We start from the raw sequence: 22,610 nt of genomic DNA, 5'->3' as shown, positions 1-22,610 counted from the left end.
AATCGACAGCATTTGTGGCATAATTTTGATTCCCATAAAAATGTATTTAGACCTGTCCCTCCTTTTCTTAAAAAAAAAAAAAAAAAGCATGTGTGGGTTACAGTGAGGCACTTACAATGGAAGTGCATGGTACCAATCCGTAAACGTTAAAATACTCACTGTTTCAAAAGTATAGCAAAAAGACGTAAATAATATGTCTGTTAACATGATCATATTGTGATAAGTTTTAACAGAAGAATGAATGTAAGTACTTTTATTAAATTATAAGCTTCACATTACTGCCTTTAAACCTTCCAACAATTGGCCACATTCACTTCCATTGTAAGTGCCTCACTGTAATCTTTAACCCTAACCTTTTTTTTTTTTTTTTTTTTTTTTTAGAGAAAAGGAGGAACAAGTCTATTTTGTTTTGTTTTTTGTGGTAATCAGTATTATGCCACAAATGCTATCGATTGAGCTTAACTTGTATTGAACCAGGAATATTCATTTAAGGTAAGCCACCAGCATACCAGCATGCCATGCTGGGGACCAGTATCTAAAACATAATGTATGCATTATTATAATTTTTTATCAGGGTTGCCAATTTTGTGAGATACTTTTCTTTATTTGGAGCATTAAAGAAAGTGGATTGTGGAAGTTAAATTACCATGCTTCTTTCTCATTGAAACTTAGATCAGAGTATGTCGCAATTACTTCAAGTTTTTGGCTCAACTCATCTGACTGGACATGAGTGTTGAGGCGCAGTTGTAAAAGGAGTCAAGGTTTCTAGGTTTGACCCTCTGTAGAGTGCCTTTGCTGGTGAGCAGGTGAATGACTTGAGGGAACCAGGCTTTCATGAGTCTATCCTCAACTCTCTCACACTCCACAGCTACTTTGTTTTTTAGACTCTCACAGTCTACATGCCCTGTGGATCTTTACAACAGTTTCAATCAAATTTAAGGATACAATTCATTAATGTAAACAGGTAAACACTGAAGACTGGTGCTTATTTGTTATTATTTATGACTAGTTCCTGTTCTATCCATATAAATCTATAGCATAAGCTAACAAGGATTCCTTTTCATTTAAGAGATGACTTTTCATAAGTAAACAATTTATAGCACGTACCGGTAATCAGACTATTAATTATTTACGGAACCTGCAATCAGAGAGATCAATGAGGAGCAGGTGGGAGAATGTGCTGTAGCAAATATCAAGGATGTTTTACCTGACTGGATGTAATATGTGTAGATTCTACTTTATCTCCTTTCGACACTGCACAAAGCTCTCAAGCCATGGACAGGAGAAATCTAGAATCCTGACAAAGCAAAACCAAGATCATAAGTATTGCCCTGTTGCCCCTTCCAAAGCCAAATTATTATGTAAAAAATAGTTTTCATTTACTAGGAACCGGCGCACTTACTCAGCAGATGCATCTCTGTGAACTGTGTCTGCTGATAGTGGATATTTCAGTATAGTGTTTACTAGGAAAAACATTGATAGCAACCAAATTAAAATATAATACAGTTTTAAATCTTACAAGAGGTTTGATGAAGTTGTCATATGAAAACAAATAAAAATAAATGCAAATGTCTATATACACTTTAAAGCTGAAATCTAGTATATGTAGTATTTTCTGTTGCCCTATGGTCATTTCTGAAAATGTTCACATTAATCACAGGAAAATAAACAATTAGTATGTTTTTAAGGAAAATAAGCAGGATAGGAGTGATTTTGAATGAATACTGTAATGCTAGAACAGGATTTGGCTCACCTCATTGCTTGAGCATGACTCTCATTTAGTTCTCACTGACCTCCTTGCAAATCTCTTCAAGCAGCTCTTCCCTGCTGGGCCCCTGGCGGAGCCGAGGGGACACACGGGCCAACATGGCATCCAGCCACTGTTGCCGAAAAGGTGCAACAGGACTTTGCTCAACTCACTCTTTCAGGAACAAGTAGTTAATCTTAAAGTATAACATGGGAAAAGTGTAAAGCACAAAAATAATCAAATCTCTTTTAAATTGGATTAGGTAAAAAGTAATGAGGGAAAAAATAACATACATAGCTTTTCCTCTCATCACTGATCATTTAGAAGAAATAGATAAACAAATTCAACAAAATTAGGATAAAATCATTCTCTGTGAGACAGTATTCGTGAAATCAATTACTGTGGTGTATCAAGCAAAAGGTTCATACTGCTGAAGGAAACTGTGGTTCAGGAGATGGAGGAGACGCCGGTCCTGCTTCCTTGGCCTGCACATAAGCCTTCATTGCCCTGTCAACTCTAACAAAATTCCAGACATCTCCATTAAAATATTATCCTATTTCAAAGCACCCATTAAAGGCTGGTTCGCACAGCCTTGACAAATTACAACAAACTCAAACATTTCAAAAATGTTAAAGGTGGCTGTTAGATTTAAAATGCTGAGAAAAATACAGTACCTGTCATTGTCACACTTGGTGTTTGTTGGCATTTGTTGAAGTAATGTGAAAAACATCCAATTAGCTTAAGCAAGTTTTTGTGTAGTTGTGCACCCAAAAGTAACCTTTGACGTGTTATATGTAGTAATTATCATACAGTACATGAAGATTTTATGATTATACTGTATATACACTGGTGGCCAAAAGTTTGGAATAATGCACAGATTTTGCTGTTTCGGAAGGAAATTGGTACATTAATTCACCAAAGTGGCATTCAACTGATCACAAAGTATTGTCAGGACATTACTGATATAAAAAACAGCACCATCACTATTTGAAAAAAGTCATTTTTGATCAAATCTAGACAGGCCCCATTTCCTGCAGCCATCACTCCAACACCTTATCCTTGAGTAATCATGCTGAATTGCTAATTTGGTACTAGAAAATCATTTATAATAACCATATAATATAATATAATATAATATAATATAATATAATAACTATTATATCAAACACAGTTGAAAGCTATTTGGTTCGTTAAATGAAGCTTAACATTGTCTTTGTGTTTGTTTATGAGTTGCCACAGTATGCAATAGACTGGCATGTCTTAAGGTCAATATTAGGTCAAAAATGGCCACAAAAAAAAGAAACCGCTTTCTCTAGAAACTCATCGATCAATCATTGTTTTGAGGAATGAGGAATACAATGCTTGAAATTGCCAAAAAACTGAAGATTTCATACAATGTGTACACTACAGTCTTCAAAGATGATGGACAATTGGCTCCAACAAGGACAGAAAGAGATGTGGAAGGCCAGATGTACAACTAAACAAGAGGATAAGTACATCAGAGTCCCTAGTTTGAGAAATATGCCTGTCCTCAGCTGACAGCTTCATTGAATTCTACCCGCTCAACACCAGTTTCATGTACAACAGTAAAGAGAGGACTCAGAGGTGCAGGCCTTATAAGGAAGAATTGCAAAGAATAAGCCACTTTTGAAACAGAAAAACAAAAAGAAAAGGTTAGAGTGGGCAAAGAAACACAGACACTGGACAACAGATAATTGGAAAAGAGTGTTATGGATCTTAACCCCATTGAGCTTTTGTGGGGTGCGTGAGAAGTGCCCGACAAGACAGTCACATCTGTGACAAGTGCTACAGGAAGTGTGGGGTGAAATGTCACCTGAGTATCTGGACAAACTGACAGCTAGAATGCCAAGGATCTGCAAAGCTGTCAATGCTGCATGTGAAGGATTTTTTGATGAGAACTCTTTGAAGTAGTTTTAGAAGTTCTGAACATTTTTTTTTTCAGATTGTAATAGTAATTTTTCACGTTATTAATGTCCTGACTATACACTGTGATCAGCTGAATGCCACTTTGGTGAATAAAAGTACCAATTTCTTTCCATAAAAGCAAAATTTGTACATTATTCCAAACTTTTGGCTGCCAGTGCAATTAAAGGGATAGTTCATCCAAAAATGAAAATTCTCTCATTATTTACTCACCCTCATGCCATCTCAGATGTGTATGACTTTCTTTCTTCTGCTGAACATAAACGAAGATTTTTAGACAAATATCTTTTTTTCTGAGAGCGACTGAAAGAAATCTGGCACACTAATGTGGGCATCAAACACCAATATAAAGTTTTTGTTCGTACCAAAATTAGTTAATATAAACAAATGATAAATTAGTACTCATTTTTACCGTTTCTCGTAAGGGTCACTTTGACCTGTACGGCATCCGTAATCCTAGAATTTTGTTGCATTTTCCGTAAACAATTTGGTTGTCATAGACTCATAAACGGAAGTGCTATGGACGCAACGCACTCTATTAGAGAACGCATTTGACAGCAGTGGGATATCCATTAGGGGCTGTTCACACCGAACACGTTTTTTGCGTCCGTATGCGGCTGCGCTCTTTCATTATGTTTTTCTACGTAAACACGCTCAGTTTAGACGGACATCTTGCGCCGCGTCCAGCTGTTTTTTAGCGTCTCAATGCGTCTCGCGAAAGAGCGCGGCATCCTGACATAGATCTACATCCTGACATTGTAATTAATTTGTAACCATGAGTATATGGGTTAAATAAAGGTCGCTGAGATGAATTTATGAATGCACAACAAGAGGGCAACATTTCGCCAACATCATTATATTAAGGTGTTTACAATCTGACACACATGGTGAATGTGAAGATGTCTGCTGTATCGCCTGTAGTTTAATTAGCTGTCTGTCTGGGTGTGGAACAGCGAATACTTTGTTACCATTGTGATCCAGTTCAGTTCCTTGCACTGAATGACTCTTCATTGTAATCTGATGACAAGGCGAGTGAGTGTTGGCATCCCATAGATATCAGTTTGCAATAACATTTATAGTTTACTTCTCAATTAGGCTACTAATCTGTTATCTAGATTATTAGATGATTATTGTTGCCAGAGCAATAAGTGAAGCTATTAACACATTTTATGCTTTTTACCCCATTATGAGTCAGCCATAATGAGTGAAAGCAGTGGAACACATGGTGGACAGCCCATGGCATCAACATTTTGTCTACGCTGCATTTCACCGCAACAAGACAAGTGTGAAGGCAACATTAAAGTAGGTCTGTCTTACCTAATGATGATGACTGAGAGTTGTCACTCTGCTCATCAATCATGCTGTAAGCACATTTGAGACAAGGGGCAAATGACCCACTTGGCTCACTAAATTCACTCTGCTGGCATTCATTTACAGAAACTAAACCTAGATAACAAGATTTTGACTATAAACAACACTTTCTCTTTAGCTCAGTCTATCTTTATAAAGGCATACATTCTTGCTTCTTTAAAGCATGGCAGATTAAATTAGATTTAAAGGGATTGTTCACCCAAAAATGAAAATTCTCTCATTATTTACTCACCCTCATGCCATCCCAGATGTGGATGACTTTCTTTCTACTGCTGAACATAAACAAAGATTTTTAGAAGAATACCTCAGCTATGTTGATCCATACAATGCAAGTAAATGGTGACCAAAATGTTGAAGCTCCAAAAAACACATAAAGGCAGCATAAAGTAATCTATAAAAGACCATCATGATTTCAAGCTCGATTACACCTCTGTTTTTACCCAAAAGCGATTGGATAGCTTCAGAAGACATGGATTAAACCACTGTCAGTGAGTTTTATGGATTACTTTTATGCTGCCTTTATGTGTTTTATAGAGCTTTAAAAGTTTGGACCCCATTCACTTGCATTGTATGGACCTACAGAGCTGAGATATTCTTCTAAAAATCTTTGTTTGTGTTCTGCAGAAGAAACAAAGTCAGACACATCAGGGATGGCAAGCGGGTGAGTAAATGATGAGAGAATTTTAATTTTTGTCACATTAGACAACTGACAGAGGGATAGATAGATAGATAGATCAAGTGTATCTTATTTTCATTAGAAATATGATTTAAAGAAATACAAAAAGGTAATATGTCCTATTTAAGATTACTATGCTGTTGGGTGGAGGGTTTGGGGCGTTCCTAGTTTTTGATGTACTGTAAAGTCAGTACTGTGTAAATCTAGGTCATGTTGTCATGACCTCTAATTCTGCTTTAAAAATCTAAGTTCACCTTCGAAAATAATTTTAGCATTGACAGATTTCAAATGCTAATAAAACTAGACTCTTGGGACAGGAGTTGAAATGCATAAGCCCCTTTGCTTCGGGCTGTCTGGCAGCTATGTTCGTATGTGAGAGAGAGGGTGCAGAAGAGAGAGAAAGAGCAAAGGAGAGGGGTAGAGGAGTGTGTGAGAAAGCAAGCAAGAGGGTGTGGATGGGGAGAGAAAGGCTGCAAGAATGAAGGCTGTGAGGCGAATGACGCACGATTATCTTCCTCCTGCCTCCTCATTGGCTGCCTGGGCCGCTTGTCAGAGAGCTCAGGTTTAGGGATGTGCTTTCAAAGCAGATTATGAAGCAGACCTCATCTCTGGCAGTCTCGTCAGATTGTCTCAATGGCTAAACACAAGCTTTTCCTGCTTTTCTTTCTGTTGTGTGTGTTTATCTCTCTGTCTTTGCCCTTCGAACAAGTGCCTGCGATCCTGGACAGAAGGTAAGGGCTGCGCTTTCAGCTCCAGTGTGGGGAGGGGGGAATGGGGCAGTGATGCTGTGCAGCTGATGCACTGTCTTGGTCTTTACAGTGAGCAGAAGGCACCAATAAATTAAGCTTCTAATAAGAAAATGCTGAAGCAGCATTTGTGGAGCACATAGTTAAATTTCCTGTGTGTGGGCTGTAGGTTTAGAGGATCTTGTGTTTTTGATGCAGTTTTTCTTGTCTCTGTAAGATATACAAACATGGCTATGACAATGGGACAGCGGGCAGACCCCATCCAGTGTTATGTCTGTAGGAGTCGGTTTACAGATGCTTCTCCACTGTATTAAGAAGTGAGATTCCAAGGGCTTGGTCAAAACAGACATCTTTGAATTAACTGAATACTTACAGTAAGATTTTTGCTCACTTTTCCAGAACTTGAATTCCTTTACACAGAACAGACCTGGAACACAGTAAATATGTTAATTTAATTACAAATGTATGATTTGATTGGCTCAGTAGTCACATCTATGAGCTATGAGTTCTGAGTAATCTATTGCTCATACAGACACACAAAATACAGTTAGTTTCAAAGAAGTTTACAAGCTTGTCATGGCTATTTCTTACTTTATAGTGTAATATATTATTTTTGTATATATTAGATGTGACATTCACTACAAATATACAGTATCCTTTATGTGCTTGTCCAGTGTTTTTTTGTTTTTTTTCATTCAGTGTGCTATTTCTGTCGAGGTGCTGCAAAGTTTTAGATAAACGTCAGCAAACTTGCTTATTTTTAAACTGGCTTTATTCAGTAGGGTAACTTTTATTTCTCTGGATAGTGTCTGCCTTGTCTCCAGATGTATTTTGTTTTGTATTTGTGCGGTTTTATGGAATGTATATTATAATTGATTGAAATTCATTAGGATTAAGGTTGAGGTTTTGTTTTAAATGAATCAGGATCAAGGTTTAGGTTTTCCCCTGTTTAATCTTATTACAGAACTATTTTTTCTCAGTTCATCCATGTTTTTATGTGTAAAATCTAGAGATACCTACGTCTTCATTCATTTCTGTACACCGCAGCAATGGTAAACAACTAACTCATCCCTCAATAGATCTAAAGCTGAGGATTTATAATGTAAAGGATAAGAGCAGCATTGCAGGCTGTTGAATTTGGGATCTTGTTAGTACAGAAATGGGTCTTAGGAGTAAAAAAAGTGTTCAGTGGTTTACAACCCTCCTTAAGTTTCTCAGGGTCAGTAGCCCAAAATAGACGCACAAGAATGGCAGCAAGTAGAATTGAACCAAACTCTATAATCTTATTACCGTTTACAGACCAAATCTATTTTTAAGCATTGTTGCGTTTGTAGAGTACTGTGCTAGTGTATCAGTATGCAGTAACATTTAATCTGTATGCAAAATCTATTATCTAAATGTGCAAAAAGATGATATCAAGCTCTGACAGCGGCTGTGAGTTGAAGACATAGTGTGAGCTCTGCTTTTCATTATATAAAAGCCCAATTCAGCACTTCGCCTACTGTGTCCAGCCATAACCAATGACAGCAGCGCAGTCCTCAGCTGCTGACCTCGGTAAACTTGCATTAGAACAAAGGCAAGAGACACCTCGTGCACAAACACTCTTGAGCCAGGCTCTAAAGACCATATTTGCTTTGCATACAGTGTTATGTTGTCTATTTCTTTTAGCAGAGCCACCAGGAATGTAGAAAAAGTAGTGGAAAGTGGAAGTAGTTTTAGTGCTCTTTACATATTTTTCTTCTTTTTTTTTTATCCCTACATGTGCAGAGCCATGCACCGTATTGCCACTTCGATTGGATTATTGTTGATGCAATGCTCATTTGCCTCTTAGGACCTGAATGAATTTAAATTCTTGCTGCAGTAATCTGTTTATTTTCCCCACAAGTCTGATGTTGTGTTGAATTCATTCGCACACACATAACCTACTGACTTTGCTTCCGGTGAACAGGCCTTAATCTACCCCTTCAACACATTCACATAGTAGGAAACAATCTGCCAGATAGGGTGAGAGATTCTTAATAGGGTTTTTGGAGATCGTCTGCCAAGCTCATTATCTCTGTGTTTAGATGTATAAATGGTTCATCTAGGGATAATCCAGCAAATTCCAGTGCTTTTTAAAGTAGTCATCAAGGGACAGGGTGACGTGAGACAAATTTACATGTGCATATGTATACGCAAGGTGCCAATAAGCCACTTTGTTGATGGACACAAGGTGCTAAGCACATTTCAAGAATGATGACATTTGACTAAATGTCTTGTCATCTCCTGAGACATTAATCTGGATTGAAGATGTCAGACTTGTGGTCATGCATCACTACTGGATCAAGCTGAGTGGATCTATGGGAAATCTGTCTAAGACATTTATAAGTAGGCCACAGTGTGACTCAAAGAGATCAACCCCCTCTTTTGTTGTGTTTTTTCCATTACAGCTCGGAGGTCCCCCCATACCAAGCTGTGAGAATTAAAACAGGTCAGTAGCTCTTATTTAAATGGCAGTTATGTGTAGAAGTGAATACAGATAAAGTGGCACACTTTCTGATCATTATGCATTGGAGTTGTTTTTAACATGAGCTAAATGGCTACATCAATGTTATCCCATACTAGGATGAACTTACTTGATGCTGATTTATTAAAGTAATGGAAGAATATACACATAATGATAGATGTTCACTGTAAATCCTAATAAGATGGCAGCACTCCAAAAAATTAAGGCAATCAGTTACATCAATATTGTTTTAATTAATTAACTCCAAAGTTTAAGTTAAAAGAACTTTTGGATTTTTAATTTTTTTTTTACACATTCATCTTAATTGCTCTTAATTTGAAATGAGCTGAGTGAACTTACTCATACATTTCAATGGCACTTAACTTTAACTCTTTGGCTGAACTGAAACCAACACAAAATAATCATAGTTTGAAAGCTTAGAAGCTCTACTTTACAATGCATGTAGGCATTATGACCAAAACTGAACAAGTGCTTTGAAATTTGCATACAAATCAGAAGCGTTCCATTTTGACAATTTTTAAAATAATTTGCATTGTACATATTATTACAATCAGTAAAAAGATGAAATTGATCAAATAGCCATGTGTCATATGTTGGTGGAAACACAAGAATACAACCAGTCTATTTGTTTTACTCTCAAACAAAAATATAGAGAGTAATAGCTAAGTATAATTCTTTGACATACATGTTTCATGTTAACAGGTGTTGTTTATATACCGCATTTCCGCCTGTAAATTCACGACAGAACATAACATGTCACATACCATTACTTAGAGGAGGTGATTATCTTTCAAACGAGCCCACACACAATGTAATCGGATGCATAGTTCAGTATATAATCAACACGAAGCACAATGTGCACACAGCATCTGGCTATCAAAACAACAAAACAATTCAGGTTACTTAAAAGGTGTCAGTTTTGTGAACTCAAAAGAATAAGAAAGTTATAAATATTCATCAAGATTTATTTATTTGAACTAATTTGTATGATTTAATTTTTCCCTACTCAAAACAATTAATTATTTTGAGCATTAGGGTTTACAGTTTACCACTTTACCTGTATTCACCCTACTTTTGCACTGGTTGTATTACTTCTGTATTTTTCAGTCTTATATTTTTCTCTGGCTTCTTTTAAATGTAGTCAGTTTCTTTTCTGATGCAGTTCTTATGGTGATTGTATCATTTTTGTTAAATTTGTGCATTATAGCGTAAGGTAATACTTGTGTGGTTCATTTATTTCTATGCATTATTATGGAGCATCATGCAATTTTCTCATTTTCTGAGTTGTGTAGAGTCTGGGAAAACATTTGACTCTTTAATGCGGTTCAGTGACAGTGGGTTTTTATGCAAAACAAAATTATTTTACATGGACAGACGAAGCAGTAGTTCAATAGGGAAAAGGCTGATGCCAAAGAAATGTTATTTAATTTTCAGATTTGTTTAAACAAATGTTTATACACAGTACTGCACCGTATATTCAATGTAAAACAATAATTCTTAATCAGTATTTTTGTCTTGTTTTCCAGGAAATATATTTGAATATCTTTAATACTGGATAAATTTACTTGAGAAGCAAAATCGTGTATGATAATACGATTTGTTCTCAGAGACTATGTACTTTTCCTACCCATGGGCAAACAGTTTCTTGTTTTAAGCATAAACCTTGTATACGACAAGTGTTTTATAGTGTTGCTGATCTCCCTTTATCGCTCAAATGTTTTTCATCTTTTTGAAACTTCCTTCCTTACCTCAGAAATGACAGCTATTTTTTCCTTGCATATTAACTTTTTGTGATTTAAAATAAGGTGTGCTTAACTCATTATGCCATCTCTCCTTTTTCCCATTTGAACATTTTGTGATGCAGATGGAGAACATGTTGAGAGTCCAAGTGCCTCACATGAGGAGAGTTACTCGCCTGCAGCTGAAAATCCACTCAGAAGAATACTGCAGGTATTGCATTTTCTCTGATAGTCAGTGTGACCTTGGCTTCCATAACATCTCTGCCTCAATTCATCCAGCATCCTACAAGACTCATAAGACAGGCATAACACATTTAAAAACATCATTAAAAGTAGAAAATATGTCTGTGTGGAGCAGGGGGTCTTTGTGATCTCTGTTTCTGCTGTCTGATGGCCTCCAAACTTTACCTTAAATCATCACTCAGTTTGTCCTGTTATCATTTTCATACAGCCTTACGGGTGGCATCTGCATGCCCAACCTAGAACCAAGCGGAAGTTACTCCAGTCTACAAGCTCAGGACCCTACTCCCCACTGACTGTGGCTTACAATGGCAAGATATGCATCCTTTTCAAAGCTAAGAGACTGGCTATTCGATACAGGAACAACACTTTTCTGGACCTCACAGAGAGGGTGTTTGGAACCAATGCACTAGTGGACACCAAAGGCTCTGTTTGTACCAAGGAGAAGGCCACGTATGTATACTTACAAAACTCTACCTTCCACAATGTGTAGCTTGTCAAATCTCAGTTGCCCAGACCCAAAAACCTTAAAAGCCTGTGTTTTGTTTTATGTTAGTGGCTAAGTCAGTTTTGTTGATTTTAGTACAGACACATATAAAGGTTCAAAAGTCTGAGACCACAAGTGAAAATGCTTTTATTTAGGTTTTTTTTTTTTTTTTTTACTATTAATTTGGTTGTTGTTAGCAAAACAAATATAATCTTTGAGTGAAAATAGGAAAAATGAACATGAATTTCAAACTTTCTTCATGTTCACACTCTTCATATACCCTCATGCACTTGTGCTTGAATTATTTAATTATGTTTACTTGGTCAAAGAGAACATATGGGGGTATTTTAATAGTTGTTATTAAAGGAATATTCTATGTTCAGTACAAGTTGAGTTCAGTCGACAACATTTGTGGCATAATGTTAATTACCAAAAAAAATAATTTCGACTCGTTCCTCCTTTTCTTGAAAAAAAGCAAAAATCTGGGTTACAGTGAGGCACTTACAATGGCAGTGAATGGGTACCAATTTTTGTAAGGTTAAAATACTCACTGTTTCAAAAGTATAGCCACAAGACATAAAGGATATGTATGTTAATATGATTTTAGTGTGATAAAATCACTTACTAACCTTTTCTGTGTAAAGTTATAGCCAATTTTACAACTTAGTTTCCATGACGATGTAATGTTAATAAACCCTAAAACCCTCAAACGACCGTAAAAATTACAATTTAAACAACTTTACAGCTCAAATAATACACAAGTTTTAAAAGAAGAATTAATGCAAGTACTTTTATAAAGTTATAAGCTTCACATTTATGTGTTTAAACCCTCCAAAAATTGGCCACATTCACTTTTATTGTCCCCATTCAGTCCCATTGTAAGTGCCTAACTGTAACCTCAATATTTGCTTTTTTTAAAGAAAAGGAGGAACAAGTCGAAATAAATTTTTGTGGTAATCAACATTATGCCACAACTGCTGTTGATTGAGCTCAACTTGTACTGAACCTGGAATATTCCTTTAAGAATTCATAGAGATTTGAGCTCTTTTGTAGTATTATTGTTGTTTTGTGGTGATCTGTGTCACTTTGGTCAAGATGGACCCTGTTAACACCATCTTAGTTCTCCTTTTGCATGTGCAACTGAAGTACAGTTTTCTATGCATTTCAGTTTATTTAATAATTGACCTAGAATCAATTTTAATCTTCTTTATTTAAGCTGTGTTATTGTATGACCAGAATTTGAGTCCATTCAAATAAAATAGAAGTAGAAACAACAACATTTAACTAGATAGTAAAGTTTGATGACAAACTTTATGTTGGCTTGACAAAGCCTGGTCTGAAAGTTTAAAATAGTTTCAAGAGTTGGAAGTTTGAAGGTCTTACAATCAGACAGACAGAAGGAACATCATACAGATAGACAGCCAGATGCAAGAAGTCCTATTCATCCCTACCCCTTGCTTGTTTTTCTGAATGGCAATTCGGTTTCTAGGCAGTTACCAAGGTGACACTGAAAATGCTCCTTGCTACCCTGAGTCAAATGAATTAAACCAGAAGTCTCTACGATGTCAGAGATATGTGATTTGTTACTTGGTTGCTAGGGTAACCCCATCTGGTTGCTAGGCAGTTACCAGGGTGACACTTACCAAGGTACCTTGCTATCCTAAATGAAATAAGTCAACCCGGAAGTCTGTACGATTTTCTGGGGCAGAGATATGTGATTTGTTACTTGGTTGCTAGGGTAACCCCATCTGGTTGCTAGGCAGTTACCAGGGTGACACTTACCAAGGTACCTTGCTATCCTGAGTGAAATAAGTCAATCCGGAAGTCTCTACGATTTTCTGGTGCAGAGATATGTTATTTGTTACTTGGTTGCTAGGTTAACTCCATCTGGTTGCTAGGCAGTTACCAAGGTGATACTTAACATGGCTCCTTGCTGAAATAAGTTAACCCGGAAGTCTACGATGTTCTAGGTCAGAGATATGTGATTTGTTACTTGGTTGCTAGAGTAACCCCATCTGGTTGCTAGGCAGTTACCAAGGTGATACTTAACATGGCTCCTTGCCATTCTGAGTGAAATAAGTCAACCCGGAAGTCTCTACGATGTTCTGGTGCAGAGATATGTGATTTGTTACTTGGTTGCTAGGGTAACCCCATCTGGTTGCTAAGCAGTTACCAGGGTGATACTTTTCAAGGCTCCTTGCCATCCTGAGTGAAATAAGTCAACCCAGAAATCTCTACGATGTTCTGGTGCAGAGATATGTGATTTGTTACTTGGTTGCTGGGTAACCACATCTGGTTGCTATGCAGTTACCAGGGTGATACTTATCAAGCCTCCTTTCCATCCTGAATGAAATAAGTCAACCCGGAATTCTCTACAATGTTCTGGTGCAGTGATATGTGATTTGTTACTTGGTTGCTAGGGTAACCCATCTGGTTTCTAAGCAGTTACCAGGGTGATACTCATCAAGGCTCCTTGCCATCCTGAGTAAAATAAGTCAACCTGGAACTCTCTATGATGTTCTGGGTCAGAAATATGTGATTTGTTACTTTGTTGCTAGAGTAACCCCATCTGGTTGCTAGGCAGTTACCAAGGTGATACTTATCAAGCCTCCTTGCCATCCTGAGTGAAATAATTCAACCCGGAAATCTCTACGATGTTCTGGTTCAGAGATATGTGATTTGATACTTGGTTGCTAGGGTAACCCCATCTGGTTGCTAAGCAGTTACCAGGGTGATACTCAGCAAGGCTCCTTGCCATCCTGAGTGAAATAAGTCAACCTGGAAGTCTCTACAATGTTCTGGTGCAGAGATATGTGATTTGTTACTTGGTTGCTAGGTTAACCCCATCTGGTTGCTAAGCAGTTACCAGGGTGATACTTATTAAGGCTCCTTGCCATCCTGAGTGAAATAAGTCAACCCGGAAGTCTCTACGATGTTCTGGTGCAGAGATATGTGATTTGTTACTTGGTTGCTAGGGTAAGCCCACGTGGTTGCTAGGCAGTTGCCAGTGTGATACCAAGAAGGCTGCTTGCTGTTCTGAGTCATACAAGCCAACAATGAAGTCTCTACGACATTCTGATCCTGAGATACCCATACAAGCGGGAAGTCAGTGGGGTTTGGTTGCTAGGGTGCTCTAAATGGTTGCTAGGGCATGGCTAAGTAGTTTCCATGATGATACTTGAAGATTGATTGCTCACCCAATTCAAACAAGCCAACTCTCATGTCTGTTGGACATTCTGATCTGAAGATATCCATCTAAGCCATTTTGAATGGCAGTCAATGGGTTTTGGTTGCTAGGGTGCACTAAATGGTTGTTAGGTTGTATGCAGTTGCTAGGGTGTTAAAGTGATGGAGTGAAAGAAAGAATAAAAAGAGTGGAGTGATGGAAAGATAGAAAAGAGAGTGATAGATAGAAAGTATGAGTGGTAGAGTGATAGTAAGTAGATTGAATCCTCTAAAGGAGTTATTAGAGGGAAAAGTTTTCACACCTTGAATGGGAGTCAATTTAAAATCAGTCCTGTTCGGAAGTCTGATACGGGAATACCGGAAGTCCGATCAGTTAGAAAAGAGATAGCAACCCGAGTCAGACCAGTCTGAAAGTCTGTGGTGAGTTTGGTGTTTGTTGCTTGAAAGCTCTAGGAGGAGATACTATTTACATTTTGGCTCAGAAGAAGAAGAAGAAGAATTAGCTTAAATAGTAGATCAGTATGTTGGCTTGTCAAGCCAACATAAATAGCTAATCTGAGTTAAGTCTACTTGCATCTAATTACCTTAAATAGTTAAATTCATTCTATATGATCACCAAGTTAATTGAACTTAATTACACAAGTTTTGGAGATGCCATTACTCAATTCAATTGTGAGAATGAGTTTACTCAATCATTTAAGTAAAGTCAACTTACAGAATTAGGGTTTTTAGTGTCCATGTCACAAATTTGTTTACATCTGATTAGTGGCCTAGAAATAGTGCAGAGACTTAAATATTTCCTCTTCATTTTATGTCATTTCTTTGTTTAAAAAAGATAATAAATAAAAAATTACATTCAAAATCCTAAATCTTTCTGTTTAATTCCAGGTTTCAATCAGATTTTGAATCCCAGATTTTCAATGTGGTCACAGAATTTTGGACCCCATTGTATATACAGTCATAGATACTGTTTTGTAATTGTGTATCCTAATGACATTCTTATAGGCTCTCTTTGCATTTGGGCGATGTGGAAGACATCAGGGGTCTTGTCATCAGGTAAATACTTTATTTCTTCCCTTGCACACATCTTGACAAATCTGACAGAATCACGTGCAACATAACAGTCTACAATGACTTCCTATTGTCTGTCTTGTGCACTGAAGGCTTCAGATGTCCAACACATTCTACGAATCAGTTGGCCAAAACTGGTTTACCTTGGACAGCGTTCACATCCACTACAACTGGACTCACGAGGCTACGTTCAATGCCACGGAGGTCTATGCCCCTGCTACCTATTCTTACCACTGCCAGCATGTCAGCAGCTTACAGAAATATGACACCCTACTGGTGCCCAGCTCCTACACTGACAGCTCGGCAAACTGGCACATCACTTTCACAGATTTTCAGGTAGCAGCCATGAAATCTGCTTTAGTGTAATCGACAGTTTATGGAAGTTTACTATTTCTGAGACTCTTTTATGTTCATATTTGGAAATGATTTTAAGTGTATAGAAATGCTCATGTTCAGGTTGTAGTCATAAATCCCAGAGGAAGATAAGCATTTTCGACCAATGGGTTCCAATGGGAATTTAAAGTGGGTTTTTAGAATTGCTGTTTATGATTTTGGAGTACAATAAGGTCTGTGGTTAACATTATTGGTAGAGACTTTCATGTTATTTCTAATAAGTTGCTAACAAGCCATAGTCTTTATGAAGCAAAAATTCACATTTGAGGTATGATAGTATGTGATTTATGTTCTAGAACAAAATATGAAAGTCTCTTCAAGTAATGTTAACCACAGACCTTATCTTACTTTATGTGACTGTGGCAACATTTTTCCAAATGTGAAATGTCCACTGTGTGGCGCTACAAGCCAGTAAATGTTCTACCGAACAGATGAGGATTTTAAGGTTAATGCTCAATCGAGTTTTACATCAACAAAACCTACCTCCCTACCCTAAACCTTAAACCCTCGTACCCCGGTACATTGCTACGGAAGCCCATTTTGGCCATGGTTTATCACTTTTTTTCTGTCTTGTTTTATCATGATCACGACTTGATTTTCTCTTTTGTTCTCGTGATTTCGACTTAAAGTTCCCGCGAGAAAACACATTTTGGCACCTGGAGCAGCGTAACGTCACAGGAACAGCATTTTTATTTTCTGTTTATCGCAACAGGGCTTCTCTTTAGGTCAAGGAGATAGATTTTATCTCAGTTTTATCTAGTGGCTCGCGAGCCTGCTGACCTGCATCTCTCAGTCATAATCCTGTATCCATGGAGTAATGAAAAAGCAGTTGGGCTTTCATAACAAACGAATTGAAATTGGGTTAGTTACTCAAAGCTTCTGGACACGGTTCAATTTACTGCCATCTGGTGGTCAAAAAATTAAGCACAACTAGCAATAAAATGTATTATCAATGCTATTATGTCGTTTTCATCTTTTGTTAACTAAAGCAAGTGTTTATAAATAAATGTGAAGGCTCAAAGGCTTCATATATGAGTTAAGAAGTTACTGTGTTCTGTTAAAAAATAAAAACATTGTCTGAGAGTAAATTAATAAATGATTATTAACATGTAGATTGGAAAATAAATATGCTTGTGCAATGGCTGTAACATTTTATAAAAAATGGGACTGAAATGTGCTTATGTGACTGTATTGGGTTCAAAATCGTACTGAAATTTGCTTCTTTTGAACCAGATACCAAAGCAGTCATGTGGTTTTCAGACAAATGAATCTTCGGACGTCACAGATCACGTTTTTTTCCCAAAATGATAGAAGCTCCGATACAGTGCTTCAATGTATATGGTGCTTCAATGACACAAAGCTATTTCAGCTGCCGTCAGGCCTTGATTAAAGAGATATATGACATGCTCCTGCTCCTCTGACATTCACACTGAATGAAGTCTCTGGAATGATTCTGCAGTGATTTACACTTAAGTCGTGATCTTGAGAAAACAACTTTTGTTATGTAGAGATCTCTAGAAAATTAAGTCGTGATCACGAGAAAACAAGACAGAAAAAAGTTATAAACCATGGGCAAAACAGGCTTCCGTACTTTGAAGCACAAGTAAAACGCTCTATCAGTTGAGCTACCGTGCCATTGGTTGGTTATGTAATGAAAACGTTAAAGGTGTTATATGTAATATTTTTACTGTACTAAATCATAAAATGACCATAATATGTCATTAGAGAATTAGGAAACATGCTAAGTTGAAATACTGGCTTCTCCGATAACAATGCTACAGCCAGTATATTCTACTTTGATGTTTCCATTCCAGGCCGGAATTTCTGTTTATATTTTGGCCTGTGTGAGTCCGCCCACTGCCCCCTCACCAGTAGTATTTCGACACTGCCGGGTTGCCAGATTTGAACAAGTTTGCAGTCAAACAATACTGCATGCTGCAGCCATGGAAGCCAGCAAACGAACTGATAAGAGATAACAGATTCCACCCGACCTAAAAAGCCTCGCATCCGTCTAAAAACCACCATGACCAGAGGCGTAGTAAAACAAGGATAAATATCGGAGATGCCTTTGGAAGATGGAGACAGCTTAAAGCCCAGAAATCCTTTAAAACAGATGCTGAGTTGGCTAATTTGCATGTCAATATTCTGGTAACCCGCATGAGCTTTGAGTCTGGGGCGGGGCAGGCAACTCTCCAATATTTTGAATTTGGACTGCAGTACTCATTTCAAAGGCTTGTTATCAATCTTACATATAGCACCTTTAAAATGTATTGCCTTACAAGTCATGTGCAATAGAAAATGTATTTGGATGTCATAAGATAGTATTGTGTGAAGAACCGGGCAAATAGTACGTGTTTATGAACTGATAATCTGCCGTTTTACTTGTGATTTGCGTGAAGGTGAATAAAAGTAATTGCTGTTGTAGCGCCTGTAGTGTTTATTTCACCTGGAAACTTCTGTGATATGTACAACGAGCCATGTAAAAATAATTTTGCTAAAATGTAGGTATGACAACGTGATTCTATGAGACCAGGTTGCAAAACTTGCAGGAAATTCGTCAAGGCAAATTATTTCCCATATTCCAAAAATTTCAATTTGACATCAGGACTAAACACTTCTATTGCTCAACAAAACAATATAATGTGAAAAAGTAATTTACACTGTGTACCAAATTATTAAGCAAATTGTATTCCTCAGGATTAATTTTATTGTTGAACAAACACAATGCTCTCAGTCAATCCAAAATGTTATTGAACCTCAAACCTGAATGTTTAACAAAGAAAAAGTGATTTTTGTCTTTCTCAGGGGAATATATACGTGTGCACAATTATTAGGCAACTAAATTACAAAAATAATTTCTCCCAATTCAATTGTTTATTCTCAATTTTTAGAGTAGGTACAACAAATAAGTAACACAAAATGACAATTAAATAAAAATTTTGGCCTTTCAAAAATATTCAGTGACCAGTATAGCCACCCTTCTTTTCAATAACTGCCATGAGCCTTCCATCCATGGAGTCTGTCAGTTTCTTGATCTGTTTACGATCAACTTTCGCTGAAGCAGCAACCACAGCCTCCCAAATGCTGTTCAAAGACGTGTATTGTCTTCCCTTACTGTAAATCTCACATTTGAGAAGGGCCCATAAGTTCTCAGTAGGATTTTAGTCAGGTGAGGAAGGGGGCCAAGTCATTATTTGGGCATCTTTGAGGCCCTTGCTGGCTAGCCAAGCAGTGGAGTATTTGGATGCATGTGATGGAGCTTTGTCCTGCATAAAGATCATGGCCTTCTTGAATGCTGAGGACTTCTTCCTGTACCACTGCTTGAAGAAAGTACTTTCCAGAAACTGGCAGTTGGTTTGAGAGTTGAGTTTCAGTCCATCTTCAACTCGAAAAGGTCCAACTACCTCATCCTTAATGATAGCAGCCCATAGCAGTACCCCTCCTCCACCTTGCTGGCACCTGACTCGAAGTGGTGCCCTGTGTCCATTAGTGATCCAGCCACGGGCCCATCCATCTGGTCCATCAAGAGTCACTCTCATTTCATCTGTCCATAAAACCTTTGAAAAATCTCTCTTCATGTATTTCTTTGCCCAATCTTGACGCTTCAACTTGTGAATATATTCAGTAGTGGTCGTGTTTCAGCCTTCTTGACCTTGGCCATGTCTCTGAGCACTTGACACCTTGTACTTCTGGACACTCCGGGTAGGTTGCAGTTCTGGAATATGGTAGCATTGGAGGATAATGGGTTCCTGGTAGCTTCACGTTTAATTCTTCTCAAGTCTTTTGCAGTTAATTTGCGCCTTTTCTTCTCCATGCGTTTTTTGTGCCACAGTTGACTATTCGCAACAAAACGTTTGATTGTCACGCCTCAATAGTTTAGATATTTCAAGAGTGTTGCATCCGTTTGAAAGGCATTTTACAATATTTGACTTTTCAGTGTCAGTTAAATGTCTTTTTTGGCCCATTTTACCTGAGGTAATGAAGCTGCCTAATAATTATGCACACCTTGATATAAGGCATTAGTCACTTTCGCCACACCCTCCCTCATTACACAAATACATACCACCTGAAAATGATTTAATCCAATAAGCATTCAAGTTTATATGGTTTGGAGTTGGAAAATGTGCATGGAAATAATGATAAGATCAGAATACTCACTTGCCTAATAATTGGGCATGCAGGGCATCGCTTTTACCTTATACTTTCTTTTCAGATCCAGGCCTTCAATGTCCAGTCCAACAAATTTGCTTCAGCTAGTGACTGCGCAACCTTCTTCACTCCAGCCATCTTGATGGGCCTCATCACCTCTCTGATCCTGCTGCTGGTGTTGGCCTATGCCCTGCACATGGTTGTCCACCTCAAGCACATTGACCGTTATGAAGAGCACAAGACTACTGTCTACTTCCCCCGCACCCCTGAGGCTGAGCTCCCAGACAAGAACAGTGTATAAGGAGTGGCGCCAGTCATGCAAAAGACCAGTGTGGACTTAGGACGAAAGGATTACTATTTCTGATTCTGGATGGCTGCATTGTCCTCTTGGTCTTCCTCCTGCCTGGTATGAAATCTTGAACAACCAAACTTCTTTCATTGCAGAAGATGAGATTACCTGATGAATCCAAACTAAACCCAGGCCGGAGCCAGAACCTGGACATAAAACGGCTCTCCAGGACCAGGACTGGGAAGCCTATGAAATGGGAACAAAATATTTTGAGATTGCCTTTTCATAAACCACCATTCTGGCGGGTTTTGCAAAGCACTTCACTGACTGAATACAAGTACTGAGGTTAGAAATATCCAAACTGACTGGGCGATGACAGAAGACAAAGGACAAGCTGTGAAACGACAGTGATTTGGTCTGTTATGGAAGTCTTCTTTTTTTACACTACTCCAAAAATCACCATATCATTCATCTGGTGTCTGTAGACTATGGGGGTTACTGATCTGCCAATTACTAGAACTGTTTTATGACTGCCAAAGTGGTGCAAAACTGTTTGTCAGCCTTGATGCAGAACTGACAGAATGTGAATATGAAAAGTACTAAACAAATTGTAAATGTACAGTGCTTAATATTCTGCTGTATTGAATTTAAGTATTGCAGTACTATACAAAGTAGATTCAGGAACCCCATCAATATAATCACTGACTTTAAATTATCAGCTAGATATTAATATAAATCTTGATCCATAACTGCTATTTTAGTAACTAACAAACTTCCCGTATTAAGCACCTTCAAAATCACTAAATAGTAAAAACTGCATAAAACATGTAGCTGATCTTTTTTTAAGCTTCAGAAGTATCTGATATATTGCACCGAATTTATATATATATATATATATATATATATATATATATATATATATATATATATATATATATATATATATATATATATATATATGAGCTCATAATTGCTAGATCTATTTACAGTCCCTTTTCAGGCGGAATATATAATGACCGCTAGATGAAATTAGCACCACTTATGAATTTACACTATGTACAGTATAACTAAAGTCAGGTAATGCTGATGCTGACAGAATGCTGTACAATTATTCATATAAGTGTTTAATACCCTCAGTATCATAATCAGTATTCCTCTGTATCTACAATGAAAACATCAGTAACTCATTATCACAGTATCCTGCAGCATGACAGTGACTAGAGATAAACCTCTACCATGGCACGTCTGATACTGGAAGTAGCAATGTGTAATGTGTTCATTTGGCTTGAATGATAGCATTCACACTGAAGTGCACCAGGTTTCCTGAACATCAGTCAATTACGTCAGTTGTCTGAACAATAAATGGTGATCAGATCAAAAAGTTGTGTGCATACCTTTGTCATGCCCACTCAAAAATGTTGAGACTAAACAATAGTTGCTACTGTAGGGAACACCACTGTCTACTATGGAGCAAATGCAGCATTATCCTCCTATGTTTGTTTTTTTCCTGCCCTTTCTGCCATCTGCTCTCCTCTCACACTTCTCAGCAGGAGCCTGCGGTGCTGCCCTCTTACCGGGACAGTTTACCTGTCTGCTTTCAAAAAGGACTTTACTCACACATACACCTACACTCTGTGTCTCTGACTCTCAACAGCACTGAGTGTGTTCTCCTGCAGGCTCTAACAGCTGACTATAGTCTGGCTTTTGTGGTGCAGGTACAAACAAAGCCATGTTGGTTAAAGGGTCAGTCATGGTGGAGTGGTGCTTCCTAATTGTTTTCTCCTTAGTTTTTGTTTGTGGTTTAATTTAAAGGAATAGTTTACACAAAAATGAAAATTTACTCACCCTCATGATGTTGCAAATTTGTATGACTTCTTTTTAATGCAGAACACAAAAGGAGACGTTTATCTTGTTAATTAAAACATCTCCTTTTGTGTTCTGCTTAAGAAAGTCATACAGGGCAGGGAAAAATCACACATAGGTGGATAATGTTCATTTTTGGGTGAACTATTTCATTAAATGAAAGCAGGAATAGTTTTTCACTTTCTTTAGCATATTTCTTTCTT

General features: G+C 37.6%; 2 protein-coding genes across 4 annotated transcripts in view; one reads left to right on the top strand and one right to left on the bottom strand.

Moving 5' to 3' along the window:
- Nucleotides 1–2,453, bottom strand: part of dnah12 (dynein, axonemal, heavy chain 12) — a 38,877-nt gene extending 36,424 nt beyond the window's left edge. The window contains 7 exon segments of the mRNA XM_051662321.1: nt 708–912; nt 1,139–1,297; nt 1,403–1,463; nt 1,754–1,943; nt 2,041–2,068; nt 2,177–2,263; nt 2,422–2,453. Coding sequence (XP_051518281.1) covers nt 708–912; nt 1,139–1,297; nt 1,403–1,463; nt 1,754–1,943; nt 2,041–2,068; nt 2,177–2,263; nt 2,422–2,453 — 762 coding nt within the window.
- Nucleotides 2,454–4,249: 1,796 nt separating this feature from the next.
- atp6ap1lb (ATPase H+ transporting accessory protein 1 like b) lies at nt 4,250–21,988 on the top strand. Of its 3 annotated transcripts, none has more exons than XM_051662137.1 (8): nt 4,250–4,555; nt 4,887–4,993; nt 8,914–8,954; nt 10,855–10,940; nt 11,181–11,422; nt 15,648–15,698; nt 15,806–16,049; nt 20,320–21,988. In XM_051662137.1, the coding sequence occupies exons 2-8, from the start codon at nt 4,914–4,916 to the stop codon at nt 20,554–20,556; spliced, it is 981 nt and encodes a 326-aa protein (XP_051518097.1). In that variant the 5' UTR covers nt 4,250–4,555; nt 4,887–4,913; the 3' UTR covers nt 20,557–21,988. The 3 variants fall into 3 exon arrangements, with proteins under 3 accessions (XP_051518097.1, XP_051518096.1, XP_051518095.1); XM_051662136.1 differs by having other exon boundaries at nt 4,250–4,723; XM_051662135.1 differs by lacking the exons at nt 4,250–4,555; nt 4,887–4,993 and adding an exon at nt 6,183–6,469 and having other exon boundaries at nt 20,320–21,986.
- Nucleotides 21,989–22,610: the final 622 nt, after the last annotated feature.

The sequence above is a fragment of the Myxocyprinus asiaticus genome, chromosome 29 (assembly GCF_019703515.2).
Source record: "Myxocyprinus asiaticus isolate MX2 ecotype Aquarium Trade chromosome 29, UBuf_Myxa_2, whole genome shotgun sequence".
NCBI classification, from domain to species: domain Eukaryota; kingdom Metazoa; phylum Chordata; class Actinopteri; order Cypriniformes; family Catostomidae; genus Myxocyprinus; species Myxocyprinus asiaticus.
This window is presented reverse-complemented; position numbering and strand designations above follow the sequence as displayed.